The 27,215-nt window shown below is 35.3% G+C and overlaps 1 protein-coding gene across 1 annotated transcript; it reads right to left on the bottom strand.

Moving 5' to 3' along the window:
• Nucleotides 1–7,382: 7,382 nt before the first annotated feature.
• On the bottom strand, nt 7,383–26,908 carry TMPRSS11B (transmembrane serine protease 11B). Its single transcript, XM_063705107.1, has 10 exons — nt 26,765–26,908; nt 22,418–22,533; nt 16,864–16,979; nt 16,715–16,782; nt 15,173–15,333; nt 13,088–13,126; nt 11,914–12,091; nt 9,972–10,231; nt 9,468–9,610; nt 7,383–8,798 (listed from the first exon to the last, which is right to left on the bottom strand). Exons 1-10 carry the CDS (start codon nt 26,770–26,772, stop codon nt 8,637–8,639), a joined length of 1,251 nt encoding a protein of 416 aa, XP_063561177.1. The 5' UTR covers nt 26,773–26,908; the 3' UTR covers nt 7,383–8,636.
• Nucleotides 26,909–27,215: the final 307 nt, after the last annotated feature.

The following is a 27,215-nucleotide window of genomic DNA, read 5'->3' as shown; positions in this document are numbered from 1 at the left end:
TTTGTTCAGCTGGATACCATGACTACCTCCATGAAGCCAGCCACCAGTCCAGGACCACAGAAATGAAAAAGAGTTCTTGAGGGGCTCACAGTCTAGTAGGAGATTCAGAAGCATAATTTTTACACCTGTGAAAGTGTAGTGACAGGTGTAAACCTGGGGCAACCTGGAGCCACCATCCTGGGGATGTAAGGAAAGGCTACCTGGTGGGAGTTATACCTGAACTGTGTTTTGAATAATGAATAGGAAGAGTAAGTCAAGCTTTTTATGGATTTGCAAGTCATAATAAACAATATGGGTTTTATTCTTTAAGCGTGGTGAGATAGGGAGGTAAGGGGAGGAGTAGGAGTTTAAGCAGGAGATAGAGGTGCTGCCAGACTAATTCTCCATGATCATTAAGGTGCTTGTTCTTGAAGAATGCCATTATAGTACATTAAGGATAGGTAGGAGGACTAACAATTCAGAATTCACATTTTCTTTTAAAACAAAAATGCCAGATTAATTTACAACATAGTACCTCTCTGGCTCTTAAGTTACCTTCTCTGATGATGGCTTGGTTTGATTTTTTAAAATCTTCTCTTTTTTTAATCAAATGCCTGGGAAAGGTAATGTGGGAATGCTCTCTCATTACTCTGGTTAGTGATTTCTGTCTCATCGAATGTTGTCTTTAGCAGATGAGATAAATCTGACTTAAAGAGCATAAATCTAAATTTATAAAACCTGAGGTGGTTATTTAATGGATTCTTGTATAACATGTATTCCTATATTTAGTGAAAATAAAGTTTTGTTTACTCAACCATGAGTGTCTATTGTGACAAATTTTAAATGAAGATAATTAATTTTTAAGGCAACAACACAAGAAAGTATAATATATTGGCCGAGTGCAGTGGCTCACTCATGCCTGTGATCCCAGCACTTTGGGAAGCCGAGGCAGGTGGATCACCTGAGGTCAGGAGTTCGAGACCAGCCTGGCCAACATAGTGAAACCCTGTCTCTACTAAAAATACAAAATTAGCTGGGCATGGTGGCACGCACCTGTAATCCCAGCTACTCGAAAGGCTGAGACAGGAGAATCACTTGAACTTGGGAGGTGGAAGTTGCAGTGAGACGAGATTGCACCATTGCACTCCAGCCTGGTCAAAAAAAGCAAAGCTCCATCTCAAAAAATGAAATAAAGTAAAATAAAATAAATTTTAAAAATAAAGTTAATATAATTATTTAATTTTCACAATTAAGCATAATAATTATGCAGGACAACAACATATTCTAATATAATTGGATTATTTTGAAATCCATTATTCACTATGAACTGTAAGTCTGAAATGCCCTTAACACATATCATCATGAAATGTTTCAAAAACAGATTCTTCCGAAACTTTCTCCTGCACTGAAATTATGAAAAATAAAAACCAATAAGAAACTTTATTCACCACCATCAGTAGCAGGCAGTACTTAGGGCATTTAACAACATATCTGGCACAATGGCCAAAAGCTATTTTGTAATGTTATGGCACAGAAATTGTGCTCCAGTTGCATCATCTAGTGAAGATTTCTTTCAAAAATATAAATGAGAAATAATTACATTCAGTGGTATGGGGTTAGTGTCTAACAACCAGGTCTTGATACCAGTGGGTGGGAGCTAATTAAAAACGTTTGCCAATTTCCACAGTGTAAATACATCATGGTCAATTTCAAGCTATGTACATGACATCACTAACTATGAATTTAGGCAAGGATGAGCAGTAGCATTCTATTATATATCACCATCATATAGACACAACATATGCAAATAATCTCAAGACCATGAATACTAACAAAATGTAAAGTAATGAAGACATAATGCATTTTGAGTATTTACTGCCTTTAATTTTTAACTATCGCGTTTCACTCTGGCTCACATGATTCTTGAAGTTTTAACACTCAGTTCTTGTACATTGCTGCAAGCCAAATTCAGCACATCATTGCTTCACTTTAATTATTAAAATTTGCAAATACTTCACAAGTTTGAATTTTTGAAAGGACTTATAAAACTCTACACAGAGTACTCACATAAAGCTTTTATTTAAAAGTAAAGTATATGATAATTATACATTGTACACATGTATCAAAATAGCACATGTACTCCCAAAATATGTAGAAACTATTATATATCAATTAAAAATGTAAAAATAATTAAAGAAAGCAAAGCAGCAAGAGAAAGAGTATAGGCAAGTATTAGGGGAGCCAAGAGATATACAGGTGCAAATGCCCCATGGTCCTTATTCATACATACACACATTTTGTCTCCAGATTGAACCACCAAAATCAGTGTGATGAATCTCAACTTCATGAACACTCAAGGCAGAAGTTCTCAGAAGGATCTTGGGTCAGTAAAACAAAATGGCCCAGAGGTTGCTAGGAGAGTTTCAGACTTTAAACCTCACATAAATCTCACTGGACTTATTTTGGCCAAGAGCCAAAGCTAAGCAACTTTTTTCCCAAAGAAAAGTATTCCCAAAGAAAAGGATAGAGTTTTCCCAGTCCAGCTGTATATTAACTCTATCCTATGCAAAATCCAATAATGAAATTAACAAAAAATAATATTTCAAATATTTGTTACTCAGGATGATTCCACATCCATGCTTTTGAAATGTAGAAGACTGAGAAAAGATGAACAATTCTATTTTGACATACTAATAGAAACTGCCTATTAGATTTTCACGTGGAAATTTTAGAGATATGCCACTGAAGGTTCAGGGAGATGGCAAAACAGTGACTTCTAAAGCTACAATTAAAACACTTGGAAGTGGAGGCAGAGAGAGTTGGTATTGAAAGCCATTGAACTGGCATGTGTGGTGGCTCATGCTTGTAATCCCAGCACTTTGGGAGGCTGAGGTGGGTGGATCACCTGAGGTCAGTAGTTCAAGACCAGCCTAGCCAACATGGTGAAATCCTGTCTCTACAAAAACAAAAAACAAAAAATTAGCCGGGCATAGTGGCAGGCACCTGTAATCCCAGCTACTCAGGAGGCTGAAGCACGAGAATTGCTTGAACCCAGGAGGCAGAGGTTGCAGTGAGCCAAGATCACACCATTGCATTCCAGCCTGGGCAACAAGAGTGAAACTCTGTCTCAAAAAGAAAAAAAGAAAGTCATCGAACTGGATAAGATCACTTAGGGTATGAGTATAAGTAGAGAAGAGGAGAGATATGAGCCTGAGCTCTGGGACAGTCCAACATCTAAAGTTGGGGAAGATGTGGAAGATCCAGCAGAAAAACTGAGAAGAAATTGCTAATGACATATAAAGATTGCCATAAAAGATGTTTTTTTTTTTTCTGGAAGCCAGATAAAGAAAGTGTTTCCATAAAAAATGATCAACAATGCTAAATGTTATTGATAGATTAATTAAAGGAAGAATTGAGAATTGAGCATTGGAATGGCAACACGAAACTCATTGGTGACCATGACTAATGCAGTTTTGGAGGAACATCTGAGTCAATATTTGGAGTGAGTTTGAGAGGGAATGAATGGAAAGGAGGTAAGGACAGCACTTTGAACTAGTTTCATAAAGAAACATAGCAGGAGAAGATGTAGGGTTAAAAAATAAGTATGTTTTTATCTGGAAGATATTGCAGAAGTTAATGTGTCTATGGAAATGATCCAGTATAGAGGGGGAAATTGATGACATAAACAGGGATGGGCAACAGTTATAGAAATAAAATCTTTGAGAAGGTGAGTACAGATGGGTTCTTAGCACAAGGGGAGAGTTTGGCCTTAGAGTGGTGTACAAACAGTTAATCCATTGTAACAAAAAGGAGGATAGATGACAATAACAGCTAACGTCTATCTTGCATTTGCTATGTGTTCTAAGTACATTACTTTTAACTCCTTGAATACTCCAAAACAACACCATGAAGTAGATATCATTCTTATCCCCATATCACATCAAAGAAACTGAGGCATAGTGATTTTAAATAATTTGCCCAAAGTCACCCATCTTGTACATGGCAAACCAACGTTTGCACAAAGGCTGTTTAGCTCAAGTTCAGTTACCTATACTGCCCTTTGAGAAGCAAGTAGATTTGTAGATTTTTATGATAAGTGCCAGTAGAAACTCTCATCTGGTTCCTCTTGTTTTCTTGGTGAAACAATGAGCATGATCATCAGGTGAGTGTAAGGAGGAGAAAAAGACAGTGTTGGAGTTAAGAGCAGAAGAGAAGTGAACGAGTTATTTAGTAGAATAAGAGGGAGTTTTGGCTAAGGAAGTGCAAAAGGATTTTCAAAGAGCATTAAGGATATAACTGAGGTTCATGACTATGATTTTAAAGAGTAGCCAGCATGATGTGTGTTTTTCTCCAGCTACAGTCAACAACTATGGTACATGCACTAAAAAGTTGAAGAGTTGGACTGAACCGTGTTTGTGGTTTTGCCGAGCTAGATAGTGAATGGGGAGATAGGGGCAGGGGCAGTGAGTGTAGATGTCATGACTGATCACAGTATTTAAGTCATAACAAATGGCAAATGACAAGCTCAATGAGGAGAACATGAAGATATTTTCAGGTATGCCAAAAAATAAAAATAAAAATTCCAGGCAATGGAAAACAGCTTCTAGCAGGCTTTGAGCCATTAGACCAATATCTAAGACCAAATTTTTATTTATTTATTTATTTTTGAGGTGGAGTCTCACTCTGGCTGGAGTGCTGTGGCGCGATCTCGGCTCACTGCAAGCTCCGCCTCCGGGGTTCACGCCATTCTCCTGCCTCAGCCACCCGAGTAGCTGGGACTACAGGGGCCTGCCACCACACCCGGCTAATTTTTTGTATTTTTTAGGAGAGACGGGGTTTCACGGTGTTAGTCAGGATGGTCTCGATCTCCTGACATCGTGATCCGCCCGCCTTGGCCTACCAAAGTGCTGGGGTTACAGGTATGAGCCACTGCACCCTGCCTCTAAGACCAAATTTTTAAAAATAAACTTAAAAACATTTTTAGATACTTTTCATCACTTCGTCTCTTCTGATTCATTTTTCAGTGAAAACATTCTTCGAAAGCATTAATATAAAAGTCTGTGTTGCATAACAAAATACTGCCTTATGAGTTAAAAAAGAGTTCTCACACACTGATAAGTTGGAGATGTTTCTAGAGTAGACACAATCCTTGAACAAGGAAGTCACTTTCAAAAATTCCTTATTAAAGCCTAAACTGGTTGGTTAATTGGAGACTTCACAAGAAGGAGGGAACAACCTTGTCAACTTTGTGCTATCATATATGGCATTAATTTTTTTTTCAATCTTTAAAAAGAATGCCATTTTAATTAGCACTACATTCACAAAAAGATCTTGGCTTACGCTTCATAGTGCACAAGACTATATCCATATCTTATATCACAAACAGTTTCATATTTCAAACACATAATTTTTTATGTTTCTCAAGAACATATGGACATTTATTAATAGCTGTGGTCCCGCTAGTCAGTAATGGTATGCTCTTTCTCAAATTCTTGCTCAATGGACTCCTTCAAAATGGACTTCAACTTCCCCTACTTAAAAACAGGAAGAAAGAATTAAATTCGTCTAAGTTGTTTTTTGTTTTATTTTGTTTTGTTTTGTTTTATTTTGTTTTGTTTTGTTTTGTTCTGCTTAGCTGGGGAATGGGGGGAGCGTAAAATATCTTCTTAATCACTCATCTCTGGTTTCTTTTCCATACCACTTATGAGTAGTAAAAGCATTTTATTTGAGAAAATCTTTTACTTTTTAATAAAATGGTGACTAACTTTGTAATGCAAATAATGATACTTTTGTCAATTTAACATTTTAATTTTCATGCATTGTGATTAGCGTTGTTGGTTTTATTTCTCAAGGCAGACCTCTAATTCTTTGTTTGTGTGAACTTCTCAGTGTGCTGTTAACATCAGAAGGCCAGGATGGTGCAGTCTATTACTACCGAAAAGAAAAAAAAAACACTTACTTTTAGCTGATCCATCACACATACAGTCCATATGAAAGTGAAGATTCTAAGTTCTTAAGACTGAAGTAAAGGCTACTATTGCACCCCATAAAGAATCCACCTTTGGCTGAATAATAACTGCTTTACCTTATGCAACTTGCCCCACCTGCTCCTTACTCCACACCAAGCCTGGAGATTGGCCACTCATGCTATCATATCCCTCCTTGTTCAACCAGGAAGCCTCAATCTTGAGAAATCTTCACGCTTCATTTCTTTCTCGTGGACCCCTTAGTCTCACAAATTCTCTTCCTCCACCAGTCTCCCATCCTCCTCCAAATTCCTGTCCACCCTTTCCTTCCAATCACTTTCCTCTTTCTTCCATATTGGGGTTATTACTCATTCAGTTCCATTTGTTTTCCCTCTGGAAGAGGCAAGGGACAGACTGTGATTCAACTCATGATGTCGGGGATAAATTAAATGCTTGTAAACATCTGACTTCTGAATTAACTATCTACAAGACAAGGAAATCATTATACAGCCTGCAATACCTTTGACCTCTTAGTAATATTAAACTTTGTCCTACTTTGGGTTGCACTATAAAAGGATGTCTTCTGTTATCCTACCAAGGTATATTCCTAGCCCAAGGAAAAGGATGAATATGTGTTCATTTGTTACTAGGACAGCTGCAGTAGCTTTCTAACCAGTCTGCCTGCATTCTGTGCTCTTCACCCCCACTCCAGCCCCTTCTCTTCATCAAAGATACGTAATCTTTTCAAAGTGTATATTAGATTATCTCACTTCCTTTGCTTGGAAAACTCCTGGGCCTCCCATTGCAGTTAGAATGAAAATTCAAGGTCTTTACCATGGCTTACCAAGCGGTACTTGACTTGGCCCCCTTCTACCTCCTCCATCTTCTCCCCTACCATCTCTCATTTATCCATGGGGTTTCAATCACATTGGCCTTCTTTCTGCTGCACATATCCACCTCACTTTTCTCTCTCTCTCTGGATCTTACACTTGTTCCCTTTGGATATCTTTTCTTTCATATGTTTTCCATGTTTTGGCTTTTCATCCTTTAGGTACAGCTCAAATGGCTACCCCCTCAGAGATGTCATTCAGACTTCCCAATCTAAAGTATAGCTTATCTGCTCCATCATTTTCTATCACATTACTTTTTATTTCCTTTATAACATTTATCATAATCCAAAATTATCTTATTTATGTGTTTACTGCCTATCTTTATTCACTAAATGTGGTATCCTTGAAGGAAGACATTGTACCTATACCTGACATTTCCTGAAACACACTAGGGACTCAATAAATACATGTGGCTGGCCTGAAACAGAAATGAGGAGAGAAAGACACCATCTTGATATAGATGGTTATAGATTTGCTTGATGTCAATATGCATATCATTTGAGCCATACTTTATAATAAAGAATAAAAGAGTAACTCCACAAACAAATGAAGAAAGGAGTACTTTTTTAGTTTATTTTAATGCCTTTAAGTTTTTGGTGACTTTTACATTTGGAAAATTACATAAGGTAAATTATTTGTAGAGATTACAAAGTTAGCCATCCATATGATTGCACTTTTACTATAAGGAGATGCCACACAGTTCTCTGCCCTTGATGACCTCATATTATTTTTGCTGCAAGAGAAAGCAAACAAATGACAAAAGATGAATATGAAGACAATGGAAAATGTTATATAAATAATTGCCACTCAAAAGTCATTCTTTAATTCCTGACAAATTTTGGATGTCAACTCAATGAGGACAAATTTGTGTAAGGATAAATTTGTCAACTTATCACAGATGACGGAGAGTGACTTTAACCAAATCATTTCTCTTCTCTGGTCTTCAGTTTCTTGATCTGTAAATTGAAAGACTCAGTGTAGCTGGAGCTCTGATACTCCTTCTTCACTGCAAGATTGCATGATTTTATGAGGTACATGAATCATTTCACATATAAGTAAAAAAGTAATGTACACTTTTGCACTTATTCCAGTTAACAAAATGAAATTATAATTGATATAATAAAAAGTAACTCATTTGATAAATCCCCTATATATGTTCTCATAGTTTCAACATTTATATTTTATGTTCTTCTGATTCTGGAAAACAAATTAAGGTCAATTCTGAATATAATGGTAAAATGAATCACAACTCAGCTATTAAGAAAAATTATATATTAGCCTTCTTTATTTTCTTCTCTCCTTTTTTTTTTTTTTTGAGACAGGGTCTCACTCTGTTGCCCAGGCTGGAGTGCAGTGGTGGTGCAATCACAAATCACCACAGCCTCAACCTGCTGGGCTCAAGCAATCCTCCCACCTCAGCCTCCTGAATAGCTGGGACTATAGGTGCATGCCACCATGCCTAGCTAATTTTTGTATTTTTTGAACACGGATTTAGCCATGTTTCCCAGGCTGCCCTCAAACTCCTGGGCTCAAGCAATCCGCCTACCTTGGCCTCTCAAAGTGCTAGGATTACAGGCATGAGCCACTATACCTGGCTTCTTCCTATCTCTTACATTAATTTAAAAGATTAATAAATGCATGGACAGTGTTTTAGATATAATAAAATATTAATAAAGACATTTATATTTTTATATATAATAAAATGATTAGTTTACCAACAATCAAAATAAAAAGATACCGAAGCCACAGATAAGGATAGCCTGCAGTGGTCTTTATGTTCCTTTGTGTAATTCCTTTTTTTTCAGAGTCCAGTCTTGGATGTAATCCAATTGCGATAAGAAGTCACTCGAGTATAGACACCTGGCTTATTCTTTTTACCACATCCATCACCCCAGCTTACTATTCCAACAAGATGCCAGATATTTCTGGAATCAGGGTAAGCTAGTGGTCCACCAGAATCATTCTAGAAGAAGAAAAGAAAAAAATGTTTCTTGTCTTAACAAAAAATTCCCTTTTACCTCTCCTGTGGAGTTATCTGTACCTCCTGGGCACTGAAACCAATTCACTCTCTTTGGGCTTAGAACTCTGAAACCCTTAGGACTTTTTTTTAAAACACAAGACAGCTACAAACCAGAATATATGGCCTAAAACTGCCAAATGTTGACTTGAGCAAACCAGAGTTTGACTTATATAACGAGTGCAGCTTGAATATGGAGAAGGTGACTTAGCTGCTTGCACTGAGCTTAAGTCTCTATGATGAAGCCTCTGAGGAACAAGTGGCATAGGCATGTGCCCAGACTCCTGATGCATCTCTGGATAAAGAGAAGACAACATTCTAGGTCTGCAGGTTGCCCAGAAAATAGGACAAAATTCATCTTGTAAACTTCTTCTAAGTATTATTCTTTGTATGAATTCCCAGATTGAAAACTTTGTGAGGGCAGGATTGTGTTCACCTCCACATCCCTAGCATGTAGGCTAGTGTCTGGTACATAAATGGAATTAATACATTTTTAATGTATTGAAATACAAAGCTACTATGTCAGTATCATTAACACAAAAAAAATTTTATGTGGATAAAAACTTCCATTTGATTAACTGGGAGAAAACAATTGGATAATGTAACTAGACATACCTGACATGCATCAGCTTCTCCTGACATAAATCCAGCACATAACATTGTATCAGTCACAAAGCCAGAGTATGCATATGAGGCATTGCAAATTTTGTTGTCAATAATCTTCAAAAAGGCTTCTTGAAGTATCACTGGAAATGAACCTAAAAGCAATAAGTGCTGCCTATTATGCAGATCTTAGACTTTGCTGGGACAAAGAATATCTATCTATAGCATAAAGCAGACTCTCTTGGTCACCAAGAGTCAGGCCAGTCCCAGGTTAGATTAGTCTCTTTCAGGTGTTTGTAATAGTTGGCTGCCTAACACATAATTTCAATTTTTCCAATTCCCATTCCCAGAGATATTTTAGGAAGTGAAGACAATTTGACATCATGCTTTTTGTCCCACCACTTGGTTTTCTTTTCAGTATATTTACTGATTGATTAATTACATGAGGGGATGATTGATTGATTGATTGATTAGTTATTCCCATGCAGCTATTATGATTTTACAAAAAAATCTTACCATTCATATAAAGTGTTCCCCAACCTGTAACTACAACATTGTCATTTTCTGAGAGCTTCATTTTGGCTTCAGGAAGACAAATCTTACGAATGTACTTTGTAAAAGAAACTTCTTCAGCAAGCTGCACAAGGGCAATATCATCATGAAGCCCAGGACTGCTATAATTTTCATGAAAAATAATGTTTTGGACTTTCCGTGTCATATATGGTTTATTTACTACAATTCCAAAGTTGACAGTCCAATCTTTTGAATTATTTTTCCTAGAGGACACAATGTAATTAGAATACACTCAGTTGCTGGGTCACAACACTGTTCTTAGTGGTGATTATCTCATAATTTTAAGGCATAAGGTTCCCAAACAAAACTATAAACCACTGAAATTCTATTTTGAAAAATATCTTTGACATGGAGCTGTTGTAAATGTTGCAGTCACTTAAAAATAATGCTAAGGACTCAGATTTGTCAGCTTTCTGAAGATCTTTTCAAGTAGTGTCACTGATGTTTTCCCCTGCTTATTCAGTTCCATCCAGTTTCTGAACATTTAATTTGGTCAGGAATCACATGAGCATCCTCAATTCCATAAGTGGATGGGGTCCAGGATTAGTCTTATTGCCACATACCCTTGGTTTCAATAGCTACTTTTTTTTACCCTCACCCTTCTACCACCCTCAAGTAGGCCCTAATGTCTATTGTTCCCCTCCTTGTATCCATATGTACTCAGTGTTTAGCTCTCACTTATAAGCAAGAAGATGTGGTATTTAGTTTTCTGTTCCAGCATTAATTCATTTAGTTAGGATAATAGCCTGCAACTGCATCCATGTTCCTGCAAAGGCCATGATTTTATTCTTTTTTATGACTGGATAGTATTCCATGGTGTATATGACCCATATTTTCTTTATCCAGTTCACCATTGCTGGGCATCTAGGTTGATTTCATGTTTTTGCTATTGTGAGCTGTGTTGTACATACAAGTGCATATGGCTTTTTGATAGAACCATTTATCTTCCTTGGGATATACTCAATTTTTGGGTCCAGATTAAATTTTACATCAGATGGATGTGCTGTCTTTCTTCTTCAAATTTCCATAGTACTTACTATCTTTGTAATACGTGTCATGTTTACAATACTATGCAGCCTCGTACTTTTAATATATGACATTTAAATTTTCTCAACTAGATTATAAACTTCTGGATGGCAAGACAAGGAAGCACCTAGTAACTGGAGTCAGACATATTTGAATTCACATTCAGTTTCTATTATTTAAGAGCTAGGCTGGGCATGGTGGCTCACACCTGTAATCCCAGCACTTTGGGAGGCCGAGGCAGGCAGATCGCCTAAGGTCAGGAGTTCGAGACCAGCCTGACTAACATGGTAAAATCCCGTCTCTACTAAAAATACAAGAATCAGCTGGACATAGTGGTGCGTGCCTGTAATCCCAGCTACTCAGGAGGCTGAGACAGGAGAATCGCTTAAACCCAGGAGGCAGAGTTTGCAGCGAGCTGAGATCGTGCCATTGCACTCCAGCCTGGGCAACAGACTGAGACTCCATCTCAAAAAAAAAAAAGAGCTGACTGATCTTAGCCAAGTTTTGTCACCTTTCCTGAGTGAGCCTTGGTTTCCTCATCTTCAAATGGTTTAAACTATACCTTCCATAAAGAATTGAATGTTGTGATTAAATGAAATGATGTAAAGTAAAGCACTTAATGTTGGGCCAAGGTACCTATTTGGAAAATGTTAATTAATACTTCTATTTGCTTTTCTCTCCTTTCTCTAATTTAAATGCATTTCCTGATCTTTAATTTTGCAGGTGATTATAAATGTTCTATGTGATTGTAAATTTCATATGGCCTTGGTGAACCTTGACACATTAAGTTAACCCCTACAAACTATCCAAAATAGTTTTGCACCCAGCATCCTTCATTTAGTCAAATTTTCAAACTTACTTAGCAAAGCAGTGAGCTGCAGATAATAGCCACCTGCTGCTGATCAGAGAGGCTCCACAGTAGTGACGGCCTTTCCATTGCATGCTGGCCTGCCATGGCCATGCCCCCACCAGGGAACTTTTTCCATTCACAATTTTGTTGCCAGTTATGATACTGTTGGCTACTTGTCTCCCACAACCTAGAGAAAGGATTTATTTACACAAGAGCAGGTATCTTTGATTACACATTATAAAAAATATATCATTAAAAATTACTTGAAACCTCTCAGTGATTATTCAACTTCTCCTAATTGATGACGTTTCTTTCCTACAAGATACTCCTGTGATGTTTCTGTATTCTATCTTGGTTTGAGTGGTTCTTACTTATCCTCTTTTCCAGTCTCAAGCATCTTTCAACCACTATTTTTTGTTGTGTCTATGTGTTATAACTCTTGTCTCTCTAAGCAGATTCTTGAAGGAGGAGCTTTGCCTCATTGGTGTCTACATCTTGCATAGTATATGCACTGCTGTCTGTAAGACACCATGTGAACAAAAGATACTCCATAAATATCCATGGAGTGAATGAATGCATAAATGTATCTTGTGGACAACATGATACTCTAAAGAGAATTTATTTAAAAGATGTAACCGGACAGCGATATGCTCCTATAGGCCCAGCTACTTGGGAGGCTGAGGCAGGAGGACCGCTTGAGCCCAAGAGTTCCAGGCTATAGTCCACTATAATTGCACCTGTGAATTGCACTCCAGCCCACACAACATAGCAACATCCCACCTCTAAAGCAAAAAATAATAATAATTTTTAAGATGCAGAACTGTTTTTATCTTTAATAAATATATTTTATATAGCCTGGTTTTATATTTTCTTCTTATCCTAAATTGTCATTTCCTTCAATCTTTCTCATTTTAACATATTCAAATATGATATTTTTCACTCACAATTTTATTATTTGGAATCAATTTTCATTTAACTTTTTATATATTTTTTAATAAATGTTAAAATTAATAGACCAGTGTTTTTCAAAGAGAAATTCTAAGTCAATATCTGGTATATCTAGTAATTCGGAAAGCATGTTATGGGATTTCCACATGATATATTTCAAATATTTTTAATAGAAAAATAATGAGAAAATACCTGTGAGTCCATCAAATTTATAATTAAAAGGTCCTTAACTTACAGTTGTTGGTAAGCATTTCGGAAGCAGCCTTGCTGATTTCTGAAAGTGAAAAACAAAACAAAATATAAAATTGAGCAAATATCACCAAGCAATTGACTTCAACCTAAGAACATAAATGCTAACTTTCCTAACCCAATATTGTCCAACATTTAACTATTTGGAGTAGTTCAGGTATTTTCAGCCCCTCTGACTCTTATTTGTTACATTATAACCATCTCTCCATATCTCTACTAGGTAGCCTAGAAAAAGAGAAAAGGGAATAAAAAACAAAAATCAGTTTTATGATTATTGAAGTAAAATATTCAGTGCTGTAAGAAGCTGGCACCCTTACAAATTGTTTTTTTTATTATACTTTAAGTTTCAGGGTACATGTGCACCACGTGCAGGTTTGTTACATATGTATACACGTGCCATGTTGGTGTGCTGCACCCATTAACTCGTCATTTAACATTAGGTATATCTTCTAATGCTGTCCCTCCCCCCTCCCCCTTACAAATATTTTTAAGGGATCATGATAGGGATTTCTTTTCCATGATAATTCTCTTTACTCTGAAATGCTCAGAATTATATATATTTTAAGGAAAAATGTCCCAATTAAAATTATACTTCACTGAGCCTATCCTGCTCTTTAGGGAAATCTCCTTACTAAGAATGAATCACGAAATTTTGAGAACTTAAATTTAAATCTTTTTCCTATTGGTAAAAGACTTTAGAGAGAAGAAGAGGAGGAAACTAAAGAAACACTAGAAAATGCTGACTATACTCTATGGGACACAGAAAGAGAGTAAACAATGTATCCCTCTTTCCCAAAAGCTACTCACAGAAAAATTTTATTGCTCCCTTGAAAAGTTCTACCTCAGGTTCCCTTCTTATTAGTGGTTCACTGGTAACGGGGTCTTTATTGTGTGGCAAAAGAGCGGTAACTGGCAGATGTTGCTGGCCTTTCAAGCCCTCAAGGACCCTAGGATTAATTGTCTGGCTGGAAGAACCATGAAACTGGACTCTGAAATCATATGCTTATCACCTAGCTGGACTTTTAACAATCCAAGTGACAGTTTCAAGACCTTTGCAAAACCTTCACAATCTTTACAAACTTCACTTTCTGTAAGGAGGCAAAATCTTATCATTTTTCTGTGAGAAGCTTTTGGGAAAGAGGGATACATTGTTTACTCTCTTTCTGTGTCCCATAGAGTATAGTCAGCATTTTCTAGTGTTTCTTTAGTTTCCTCCTCTTCTCCTTCCCTCTAAAGTCTTTTACCAATAGGAAAAAGATTTAAATTTAAGTTCTCAAAATTTCATGATTCCCTTGTTTTCTAGGGAATTTTCCAGACAATTTTTTTCTTTAAAAGTGGTATTACTCCAGTTTTTTCACAAAAATCAATAAGAACTCCCATCCCTAACATTGTTCTTAACTCCTGCAGTCTCCTTACTGAAAGACCAAGAAAGCCCTAAATCTGCTTTCTGTCATGAGATCCTGACAAAAGCAAGGAGTAGAAAAGAAAGATACTTTGCCTGGGCTCGGTGGCTCATGCCTGTAATCCCAGCACTTTGGGAGGCCGAGGCGGGCGGATCACAAGGTTGGGAGTTCAAGACCAGCGTGACTAACATGGTAAAACCCTGTCTCTACTAAAAATACAAAAAAAATTAGCCAGGTGTGGTGGTGGATGCTTGTAGTCCCAGGCTGAGGCAGGAGAACTGCTTGAACCTGGGAGGCAGAGGTTTCAGTGAGCCGAGATCACACCACTGCACTCCAGCCTGGGCAACAGAGCAAGACTCCATCTCAAAAAAAAAAAAAAGAAGATAATTCAATTAGAACCCTTCACCCCCTTTCCCATGCATAATAGCCAAACCCTTCCAAATTTACATCCATGCTTGCAGTGTAACCCTCATTCCTATCATTCTTCAGACAATGATTCCATGGCACTGCCCTTTCCACTACCAAGTCATTGCTAGGGGTGACAGAGTTAGGTACGCATATTTTTTTCCCAAATTACTAAAACTCTTAGTTCACTTTTTAGTACTTTTTAAAAAAATAATCCAGAAAAAAACCTATGTAATAGAAAATAATGGAAATAAGTCAAATACCCATGAGTTTAATGGAAGCGGGAACTGCATTCCAGGATGCCATGTTGTTTTTCAATATCTGATGTAATTTAGCCTTGATTTTAGTCCTCATGCTAACTCCTTCTGCTGGAGGAAACTTGAATTTCAGCTGTAACTGCACATTTGAACCATTGGCATTAGGCCTAGAAACAACAGAAATTTTCTAATGTACTGTTTCTTGATCTTTTAGAGGTTTTGTGAACACATTAAATTTCACACATTTTAATTATCACATTTTCTTTACATATATTAAAGAAAAATATACATATACTATCTAAGCATGTATAAAATTCAAAGATATGTAAAAAAACTTCTAGCATGTCTAGTTCAGATGTGCTATTCATGGAAGAAAATATAGACCACAAACTAAAATCAGAATATTTCAAACACTATGGGAAATGGAATACTGGCCAAGAAATGATTGGCATGAAGTCTTACTATAATACAATAAAAACCAGTGCTCTCATAAAGAATTTTTCTAATAACTTCATTTTATAGAAAGAGATAAATGAGAAAATAAAGGTAGGGCAGGGAAGCATTCAAAAGACAATTTCCAGCATGTATTTAGAAGCCAGTGCTAACCTTCTTCCTACGGTTTTTTTATACATAACCAGTCTGCCCCAACAGATCTATACAATGAAAAAGCTCAGAAAGAGAATTCTAAAGCATGAAGGACATCTTGATTATATATTCAGTACATTCTTTTGATTAATCAGGAAAAGAGATTAATTCATTTTGGAAGACTTTCAAACCAAAGCCATATCAATCAGAATTGTTAAAAATATCCATAATTTCACTTTCAAATAATTATGATCAATTCTAGGGTCTTTGAAGGTTTTTGTTTGTCTGTAGGTAAGTAGGTTGGTTAGGTCAGCTGGATTTTTTGTTTGTTTTGTTTTGAGAGTTCAGAATTCCCCAGAATTGATATTAACAATTACCAAATTACAAGTGGGCTCTACCCTCATTACTCTTCCCCCATACACTATACCCTCCTCCCTGCATCCCTCCCTACCACCACTATCTTCAGGCATCCTTCAAAGGTGTGTCTAGACAAATGTTGTCTTAAAATATTGTCTTTGTTCCACAGCCATTGTAAGGATGATAATTATTAAGGAAACTAAAATAGGATGTTTTTAGGGAAGGTATGGGCTAAAAACAAACCAGTTGAATTATTTGTTTTCCCTGGAGTTATAATTATCTTTCATCATAGCAGTCAGTTAGGACTGACCACCACCAATAACCTTATAATTCTTTTGCAGGTATAAAGATTAAAGATTTGTATATAATGACTCTTGCCCAGAACAGAAGTTTGCTAGATACAATGATACTTTCATTCATGGAGAACTTGATCTTTCTTTTTCTTTTTTTTTCTATTTCCTTCGTTCCTTCCTTTCTTTCTTTCCTTTCCTTTGTTTCTCTTTTTCTTTATGTTTGTTTTTTGTTGTTATTGTTATCTAAAATCAAGGTTGTATGATATATCACCTACTTTCCTTTCATAAAATCTTAAAATGAACTTGTACTTACAGAAGTTTGATGACCTCAGATTTGACATATTCCTTATATATACTGGAATTTTGAAATGCATTTAACATCTGACAAGAGAAAAAAAACAGTCATCATGTATGTTTCAATCAAATTTATAATAAAATTAATTTTAAAAATCTCTGATTTACCTTAGTCTCAATATCTTTGCTTAGATTTGTGCTGGCTTGTGAAGCTGCGTTTTCACAATTATCATTGTATGTGACTCCAGAAATATGAAAATCACCTTGATAATAGTAAGTCTTCTCTGCAAAATTAAGAAAAAAAAACTCAAAGAATTTTAAAGTGGAAAGTGACTTTAAAGCGATTTATACCTCTGCCTCAACATTCCACCCAGCTTTAGAAATAATCCATTTATACCTCTGCCTCAACCATTTATACCTCTGCCTTAACATTTATACCTCTGCCTCAACATTTATACCTCTGCCTTAACCATTTATACCTCTGCCTCAACATTCAACCCAGCTTTAGAAATAATCCAAGGGAGGGAGAAAAATAAAAGGAGAGGAGTGAACAATTGTTTATTCCAGAAATGGCAACTCCATATCATTCATTCAATGATCCCCGCTTTCCCTTTATGTGATAATAGATATTACTGTCCTGCTAAGTCCAGATATACCCTCAGCACCCTCCTCAAAACAGCAATGCCCACAGTCACTAACAATCCACCTGAGTATGCACTAGATATAAAACATCTTTTACATGTATAGTCTAAATTCAGCCTAGCAATTACCCAATTAATCTTTCTAAGCAATTCTAATACAGGAAACATACAAGCATCAGTCACCCTTCACTTTCTGGATGATATACACTGTCTTGCACCCTTTTGCATGCCCTTTGCCTGCTGGCCTGGTTTCCATTCCTTGATGTTATTCCTGGAGGACACCATGGTGCCATTATTATTATTATTATTATTATTATTATTATTATTATTATACTTTAACTTCTGGGATACACGTGCAGAACATGCAGATTTGTCACATAGGTATACACGTGCCATGGTGGTTTGCTGTACCCATCAACCTGCCATCTACATTAGTTATTTCTCCTAATGCTATCCCTCCCCTAGTGCCTCCACCTCCCTGCCAACCCTGGTGTGTGATGTTCCCCTCCCTGTGTCCATGTGTTTTCATTGTTCAGCTCCCACTTATGAGTGAGAACATGTGGTGTTTGGTTTTCTGTTCCTGTGTTAGTTTGCTGAGAATGATGGTTTCCAGCTTCATCCATGTCCCTGCAAAAGACATGAACTCATTCTTTTCATGGCTGAATAGTACTCCATGGTGTATATGTGCCATATTTTCTTTACCCAGTCTATCATTGATGGGCATTTGGGTTGGTTCTAAGTCTTTGCTATTGTGAACAGTGCTGCAATAAACATAAGGGTGCATATGTCTTTATAGTAGAATGATAATGATTTATCATCCTTTGGGTATATACTCAGTAATGGGATTGCTGGGTCAAATGGTATTTCTGGTTCTAGATCCTTGAGGAATCATCTCACTGTCTTCCACAATGGTTGAACTAATTTACACTCCCAACAGTGTAAAAGCATGGTGCCCTTTTATTTCCCTACAGCATATGATGGGTGGTGCTTTGTGTGAGTCACAAGGTCTCATATCCCCATCTTTTCCTTTCCCCAAATATAAACTGCTTCACGTGATACATTAGGTCACCATAATTTAAAACAGGACAAGCCTCTTAAAAATAGGAATTACCAAGATGCAGTGGATTATGCCTATAGTCCTAGCAGTTTTTGAAGTCAAGGTGGGAGGACTGCTTGAGTCCAGGGGTTCAAGACCAGCCTGGACAGCATAGTGAGAGCCTGTCTCTACAAAAAACTTAAAAAATTTGCCAGGCATGGTGGCACGTGCCTGTAGTCCCAGCTACTGAGGAAGCTGAAGTGGGAGAATTGCTTGGGCCCAGGAGTTCAAGTCTACAGTGAGCTGTAATTGCACCACTGCACTCCAGACTTGGTGACAGAGTGAGACCCTCATGTCAAAAAAAATAAAAAAGAACTAATACAAAACAATACCCTGTTTTGGTTAAGTAATTAGCCATTCCTGTATTTTGAGAGCAACTGTGCTTTTGATCCACCTTTAACATACACCATGTAGTCTCTAAGTGACTGAAAAGTATGATCTCCTAAGCTGAAATAATTTATTACCCTGTAAGTTAGAAATAATTTTAAAATAAAATAAAAACTGATTTCCTATATTCCTGTAGATTCTTATATTTTTCCTTATGGTAACCAATACATACAAAAGTCCAATGCTAAGGTCTGTCTGAGAAGTTACCTGAAAAGATGAATGCATATGAAGCTAGAGGAGCTAGTTCCAGCCCCATCACAAATCAGCTGTGCTGTCTTGGCATATTTAGCCCGTGGGATTTTCTTTATTAATCACAAAAACTAAACTGCATCCTGGTGCGGTGCCTCCCAGCTGTAATCCCAGAACTTTGGAGGCAGAGGTGAGAGGATCACTTGAGGTCAGGGGTTCAAGACCAGCCTGGCCAACATGGTGAAACCCTGTCTCTACTAAAAAAAAAAAAAATATTAGCCAGGAGTGTTGGCGAACGCTGGTAGTCCCAGCTACTTGGGAGGCTGAGGTGGGAGAATTGCTTGAATCTGGGAGGCAGAGGTTGCAGTTTGCTGAGATCACACCACTGCACTCCAGCCTGGGAGATAGAGTGAGACTCCATCTCCAAAAAACAAAACAAAACAAAAAAAAAGAAAAACAAACAAAAACTAAATTACAATAGATAAACTCTAAGACCCTCTTCTTTCTACTATTTTATCATTTTCATCTGTGAAGCTTGTCACCAAATGACTAAAGTAAATAATTAGAATCTGCTAACTTTGTGTTACATCCAGAATACTGAACCAGGGTATTTACAAGTAGGTAGATTAATTTGTCAAAAGTCTCATACATCATGCCCAGATTCTGAGAAACCATTATGTTTAGATTTCTGATTCCAGTTATAATTTTACTGGAGAATTCTATCAGTTCAAGGTACCATTTTAAAATTAATTTTCACTTGATTTTTACTGTGGATTGAATTGTATCCCCTCCAAAATTCATATGTTGAAGCCCTAAACACCAATGTGACTGTATTTGGAGACATGATCTTTAAGGGAGAATTATGGTTAAATGGGGTCATAAGGTTGAGACACGAATCCAATAGGACTAGTCTCCTTATAAGAGAAAGAGAGACCAGATCTCTCTCGGGCGCTCTCTCTCTCTTGCGCTCTCTCTCTCGCACTCTCTCTCTCTCGCGCTCTCTCTCTTTCTCACTCACTCACTTCACCCCATCTCCCAAAATACACACAGAGGAAAGGCCAGTGAGAATCCAGCTATTTAAGGCACAGTGAGAATCCAGCTATTTAGAAGCCAGGAAAAGAAGTCTCCCCAGAAACCAACCAGTATATTGGTCTTAAAAGTCCAGTGTCCAGGATTGTGAAAAAATGTCTGTTGTTTAACCTAGACAGTCTGTGGATTTTGATATGGCAGCTTGAGCAATTATAATTATTTAGATAAACTGAATGGAAATCTATTCTATATTCTATACTGTGGTCAGTGATTTTCAGTTTTACAGACATAGCAACAGTAATCTTTACATGATAAACTGCCCTCCATTTCAAAGTTTATCAAGTCTTTTTTCTTAGGATAGACAGATTTTATTACCTCTCTAAAACACTGTTTTATACTAATAGATTATAACAATACCTATACATCATAATCACTACAGAGCTTCCAAAAGGCATGCATGGGTAAGTTCATGCCCCGGTCCAACTGAATCAGCTAACCTAAGGGTAGGGCCTAGAGAATGAACACTACTTCAAAAGAGCTCGACAGGTGATTCTGAGACGAAGCTAGGGTTTGGAACTATTAGATAAACTACCTGAAGAATTATGAAATTGGTTATACATGTGTATTAAGCTTTTGGAAATAGCATTGTTAAGTAAAACGGTTGAGAAAGAGATGAACCAAAGTCATTTCTAGAATAATGATCTTTGTGAAATACTTATCTCTGAGTTAATCTAAAAAGTGGAAACTCAAAAGTTAAAAAAGGTTGATTGAGAAATAATAGATGTATTTAGACAGGGAAACTAATTTCATGCTACTTAAATGAGGGATTACAATAGCTGCCATCCAGCTAATTTCATATCACTTAAATGAGAGATTACAGTAGCTGTTATCCAGCTTAAGTTGTTCTCAATATTAACAAATATTATATTCGTTCCTAAGCCAGAGTCCTACAGCAGAAACTCCTCTTTCAAACTGACTTCAAACAACATTTACCACAGCGTTTGTGTCCATTTTTACTCCACAGGTAGGACAGTTCAAGTAATTTAACTTTAAGTAATTTAAGCTGCTGTAGCCTTCTATCTGAAATAGTAGGTGGTTGACCATGTAGAGGCATTGAAGGGTGAATTCTCGTCCCATGCACCTCCTGCTCCAGCCAGGGTTCTGTAGTTCCCCTTTGCACCACTCCTTTCCATTAAGACCTTGCTTCCCCAGGAAAGGGGACCTGTTAAGATGCAAACTGTATGTTGAAAAAATGGATTTTTTCACAAGGGCTTGATTTTGAAAACTCAGAGCACTGTACTTAAGGAAATTATGTGAAGAATGTTATTTTTTAATGAGTAGAGGGAAAGAGAGGACAGAAAGAGATTATGAAAATTTCATGGATAGATATGGCAGACAGGAGATTGAGTGCCCATTACCCTTCTGAAAGACAAGTCTTAAGAGGATTGAGGAGAAACAAAGGAAAAGAAGCCAGAAACTGTGGCTTCTTTGAAAGAAACTGTGTAATTTTTGCTGAGTCAGCCAAAATTTGTCTACATTGTATTATTTTATAGGGTTATATATTTCAGAGATATAAAACTCAGAAAAATCATGATAAAGTAGTATAATTAAACTATTAAGTATATTAATATTAAGCTTTTAAGCAAGCTATGCTACTTAAAAGCTTGTGGTATCAACAAGTCACTTTACTTTTCTGAGCCCCAGTGTACTGTAGGTGAAAATAAGGATAGTAGTAAAATCTGTCATCCCTAGCTCACAGGATTATTGGGAAGATAAAGTGGAATGATGGATGTCAAATTTATTTTAAAACATTAAATAACTATACAGGTTTAAGGACTTATTTTTCAGAAAAGTAAAAATAAATTGGAAACTAAGCTTTGTGAGTATACTGTTAATAAAAGTTTTAAAAATAAAACCATGTTTGTGCAAACATTTAGCCATTAAACCATGCTTGACTATCTACTATTAAAAGAGTTATTTGTAGATTTTTCATTGCTACTTATTCATCATATCTTAATAACCAATAGCAGAATTGAACCAAGAAGAGAAGGAATCTCTAAAGTTTGAGATATATTTCCTACAGGATGTAACAATTCAACTACAAACCTACTATAAGCTCCTTTAATGACAATGAGTATTGACCTCAGAGCATTGAACATTTCAGTCTTGCTCATACCCCCATAGTTGGTGATATAATTTACAAGGAGGCCTCTGATTCAAAAAATTTTATAAATTTCTGTGTCATAATAAACTGTGTTGAAATAAAATAGTAAATAAGAAAACTCCCAAGAAGAAATTTAATGTTCATGTTGTTTTTTTTCAATTTTTAAAATTTAAAGATTTATAGCAAGGATGAAAATTGAAAATAATCAATACTCACCAACTGCCAGGAAATGAACAAGAAGACCAATGGTTACTCCCAAGATTGCCGCCACTCCAAGAAAAATAAAGATCGTAGTCCATAGTGGCCAAGATCTTTGGGAAGATATGCCGTGCCTATGAAAGAGGAAAATTTTGGTTCAAATCAGATAACAATCAAAATCTACCTGCCTCTCCTTCAACTCATAGTACATGAATTGTAGTTTATACATTAGTCCTTTATGCTAGTTGAAAACATAGAAACCTCAAATGCCTCAAAGAGGATAGACCCTAATGCTCATTCACTTAACAAATCATCATTGATCCCAGGTTAGCTGCTGGAAATACATCAGTGAGCAAAATAGACATGATTTCTGTCCTCATGTTGCTGAAGAGAAATTGACTTGCTTTTTTTAAAAATTGAAGCAGGTTACAAAACATTAGTTGTAGTCTGATTGTATTTTTGTAAACTATAGCCATATCATGCACAGGGACATATAAAGACTTATAGACACAATTAAATACATAATATAATATAATATAATATTATATTATATATTATATATATTATATATAATATTATATATTATATATATAATATATAATATTATATATTATATATATAATATATAATATAATATTATATATAATATATAATATATAATATAATATTATATATTATATATAATATATAAATATATAATATTATATTATATAAATATATAATATTATATTATATATTAAATATATTATATATAATATATTATATATTTTATATAATATTATATTATATATTAAATATATTATATATAATATATTATATATTTTATATAATATAATATTATATATTTATATAATATAATATTATATATTTATATATTATATATAATATATAATATTATATTATATATTTTATATATAATATATAATATATATTATATATTTTATATATTATATATAATATATATTATATATTTTATATATTATATATAATATATATTATATATTTTATATATTATATATAATATATATTATATATTTTATATATTATATATAATATATATTATATATTTTATATATTATATATAATATATATTATATATTTTATATATTATATATAATATATATTATATATTTTATATATTATATATAATATATATTATATATTTTATATATTATATATAATATACATTATATATTTTATATAATATATAATATTATGTATTATATTATAAATACATAATATAACTAGTTTTAATTATAGGTTTGATAATTGCAGATGGAAATACCATGATGTCAACTGCAGTAATCTCTATGTAATAAAATTATAAATTTTTTGTTTACTTTTAACTATATTTTCTAATTTTTCTTTTTTTTAATTTTCTTTCTTTTTTTTTTTTTTTTTGAGACAGAGCCTCACTCTGTCACCCAGGCTGGAGTGCAGTAGTACAATCTCAGCTCACTGCAACCTCTGCCCCACTGGGCTCAACTGATCCTCCCACCTCAGCCTCCTGAGTATCTGGGACCACAGGGGTGCACCACCACACCCAGCTATTTTTTTGTAATAGAGTCAGTGGTCTCACCATGTTGCCCAGGCTAGTCTCAAACTCCTGAGCTCAAGCAATCTGCCCATCTTGGCCTCCCAAAGTGTTGGGATTACAAGCATGAGCCACTGCACCTGGCCTATTTTCTATAATGTTTCTACAACAAATGTAAATTATTTGCATAATGTAAATTAATAGATCAGTTAGTTGTTTTATCATCAAAGCCAATCAATTAGATGAAACAGAATTAGAAAATACGGTGGTTCAGCATCATAGAGATGAAGCAGTTTATGGTTACAGTTACATTGTATGGCCACACTAAGCTTAATCTACATAAAATTTGAACCCTAGTTATTTTTCATATCTTGAGAGATGATGTTATATAATTGTCCATTGGAGGAAGGGCTGTAACATAAACATTCGTGATTTCCAATGCAAAACATCCTCAGCTGCTTCTTCAATCTCTATTCTGTATTATTCTAAATAAACCTTGCAAAACAGAGTTTGTAATCAGGGAACATATTTGGTGAATTACATATTTCCTATGAATATGTGAACATTTTTATTCTCGTCTCATCCAGGACCAACTGACTTTTATGTAGATACATTTTTGTTTTTGTTTTTTTTAGCATTACCTTATACAACTGTGCAACTCCACCTAAACTTGTTTCCTCTTCACTCTGTTCTACATTCTTAATCCTACCTCTTCCTTATACCTCTGTCTCTTTCGATGACTTGTTAATTAGTGTTTCGCAGAACCAACATTATTCGTCAAAGCTTTTCAAAGAAACTCCTTATTTCAGACACATTTCATGTATTTTTTTGTACCAGAATTCTGTTGTTTAATATCAGCCTCACAGAAAAAAGTCTACTCAGGCATAGCATTTCTAATACAGTATTTATAACTTTATTAATATTTGATAACATGTTTCTTTTAATGACTATAAAAGTGCACTGTGACAGTAAGGTCTCAAATTTGTTTTGAATTAGCTAGTTGTAACAGTCTGGTAGCTTGGGCTTTCTGAGACATGCATATTAGTCTAAAAGAGTAAACATTATGTAGCCTAAATAATTATTCTAAGTTCTGAGATGGTTTCAGAATAATCACTGCTTTACCCAGCTTAGAAGAGATTTTTCTCTAAAAACCCATTTTGGATGCTCTGAAAATTTCTGAAGAGTACATATTATTGACTATAGCTCTGATATGACTTTTTCCTCCTCACATGGCTTTCTCTTGTCAAAAATAATTTAAAGTACTATTTTATATCTAAAAGAGTACAGTAAGTTTGTGATTAACTCAACCCTTCCTCTAATAAATGTAGCCTCTGGGAATTTATTATTATTTTTGAATAATAGCTGCACTTTTAAAAATTATCTTCTAAATATCAAAAAATGTCCATTCATGAAACAATTTACTCTCATTTACCAAATTAATTTTTGGCAACACTTTTTTCTAAAGGTAGGCATTTGCATTACAAGAGGAATCCCTCACTTAACAAAGGAAATAGGTTAAAAATTAATCTTCAACTTAAGTTGAATTTAACCAACTTCGTGTACTTAACTAAACTCTAATTTCCTCACTTTTAGAATGAATCTACCTCAAATAAGAGTTACTTGCTGGCTGCATGTGGTGACTTATGCCTGTAATCCCAGCACTTTGGGAGGCCGAGGCAGACGGATCACTTGAGGTCAGGTGTTTGAGACTAGCCTGGCCAACATGGTGAAACCCCATCTCTACCAAAAAATACAAAAATCAGCTGGGTGTGGTGGTGAGTATCTGTAACCACAGCTACTCAGGAGGCTGAGGCACGAGAATGGCTTGAACCCAGCTCCATCACAGGGGAAAAAAATAAAAGAAAACTCATTGGCATTCTGGCATAACCATTTGCCTTAATCAACTTGCAATAATGATGGTAATCAAAATGATGGTGAGTACATTACTTACAATTTTAAAACATCAGTCTTGTTATAATTTTATCCTTATGGTCCATGCCAGTGGTTAGATTTCCTTTTAACCACTTTTGGGCATTGCTTTAGGAGTTAAACAGCAAAGCATTAAAAAATATATAGTTTTCATTTATTAGAACTTCATTTATAAACCATTTGAATTAGATATGCCTGAATTATCTCATATAATGAAATGTGTTAAAGCATGATTGTGATGCAAAATTCTTCAACTTTTATAAAAATAAACATTTTTTCCATAGAAAACTTTAAATCATTAGGGTGAGAATTGTGCATAAGGAGCAGAGAAGTGTAATGAACAAATGGGTAATGGCCTCTATTCTTCACTTTCTCCTGGAACTTTGAAAAAAAGAGTCTACAGAAAGGAAGTCATTTGAAAATTTATGAAGTTTTGAGAACCTGCAGTTTGCCTGTTGCTAATTCAGAATCTATATTAGAAAGTACATTATTCCAAAATATATAATGGCATTCATATTTTTTATTATTCCTAAGAAAACCTTTTAATATTAGAAAATTTGATTTCAATTACATTACTAGAGAACAAAAACGGTAGTGTTCTTATGAGTGATTATGAAAGAAATCTTATGCCTCATTTCCTTAAGATTTCAGGTCAATTATATATTTATATTCTTTCCCAGTAAGCAAAATTTTGCTGAATTATTATTTTTCTTTTTAACTTTTGAAAACTTTCCCAGAGACTTCAAATGGTCTGTAGACCTCAGACAATAGAGTGTTTCTTAACAATGTCCAGAAATAAAAGCTAAATTATAAAAACAGTCAATTAACAAAAAACTAGAACATACTTAATGGCAACTTGCTAAATTTTGCCAACTTACTCTCCCCAGTGAAATCCCCTTTACCTGTACATAATGTTCTGATTGTTGTGGCAGTATCAGGTATAATGGTGGTAATGATGATGATGAAGATAACGACAACGATGACAATGCTGGTAATAGTGATGACAAAAGTTAGAACCTTCTGGCGCAGCTTTTGACTTATGTGCTACATCCAGTGTTGGAGCTTGGTTTTTATGGGCTGGGTAAGATGTAGAGAACAAATAAGATGAAACTTGTCTGACTAGTGTTAATGACCATCACATTTCTATAGTTTCAAGACAGGAGTTAACCCAAGAATGACAAACTTCCTTGACTTGGCGATTTAGAAAAAATTACAGCCCAGTTTGGTCAGCTAAGAGGTACACCCAAGAAACAGCTTTGAAGTATGTAGGGGTAATCCTAATTCTATATTTTACCAATTCCATTATACTGCCTTGTCTCTTCTCAATTTTGAAACTAACTATAACTAGTTAAA

Source organism: Gorilla gorilla, chromosome 3 (genome assembly GCF_029281585.2).
Source record: "Gorilla gorilla gorilla isolate KB3781 chromosome 3, NHGRI_mGorGor1-v2.1_pri, whole genome shotgun sequence".
NCBI lineage: Eukaryota > Metazoa > Chordata > Mammalia > Primates > Hominidae > Gorilla > Gorilla gorilla.
This window is presented reverse-complemented; position numbering and strand designations above follow the sequence as displayed.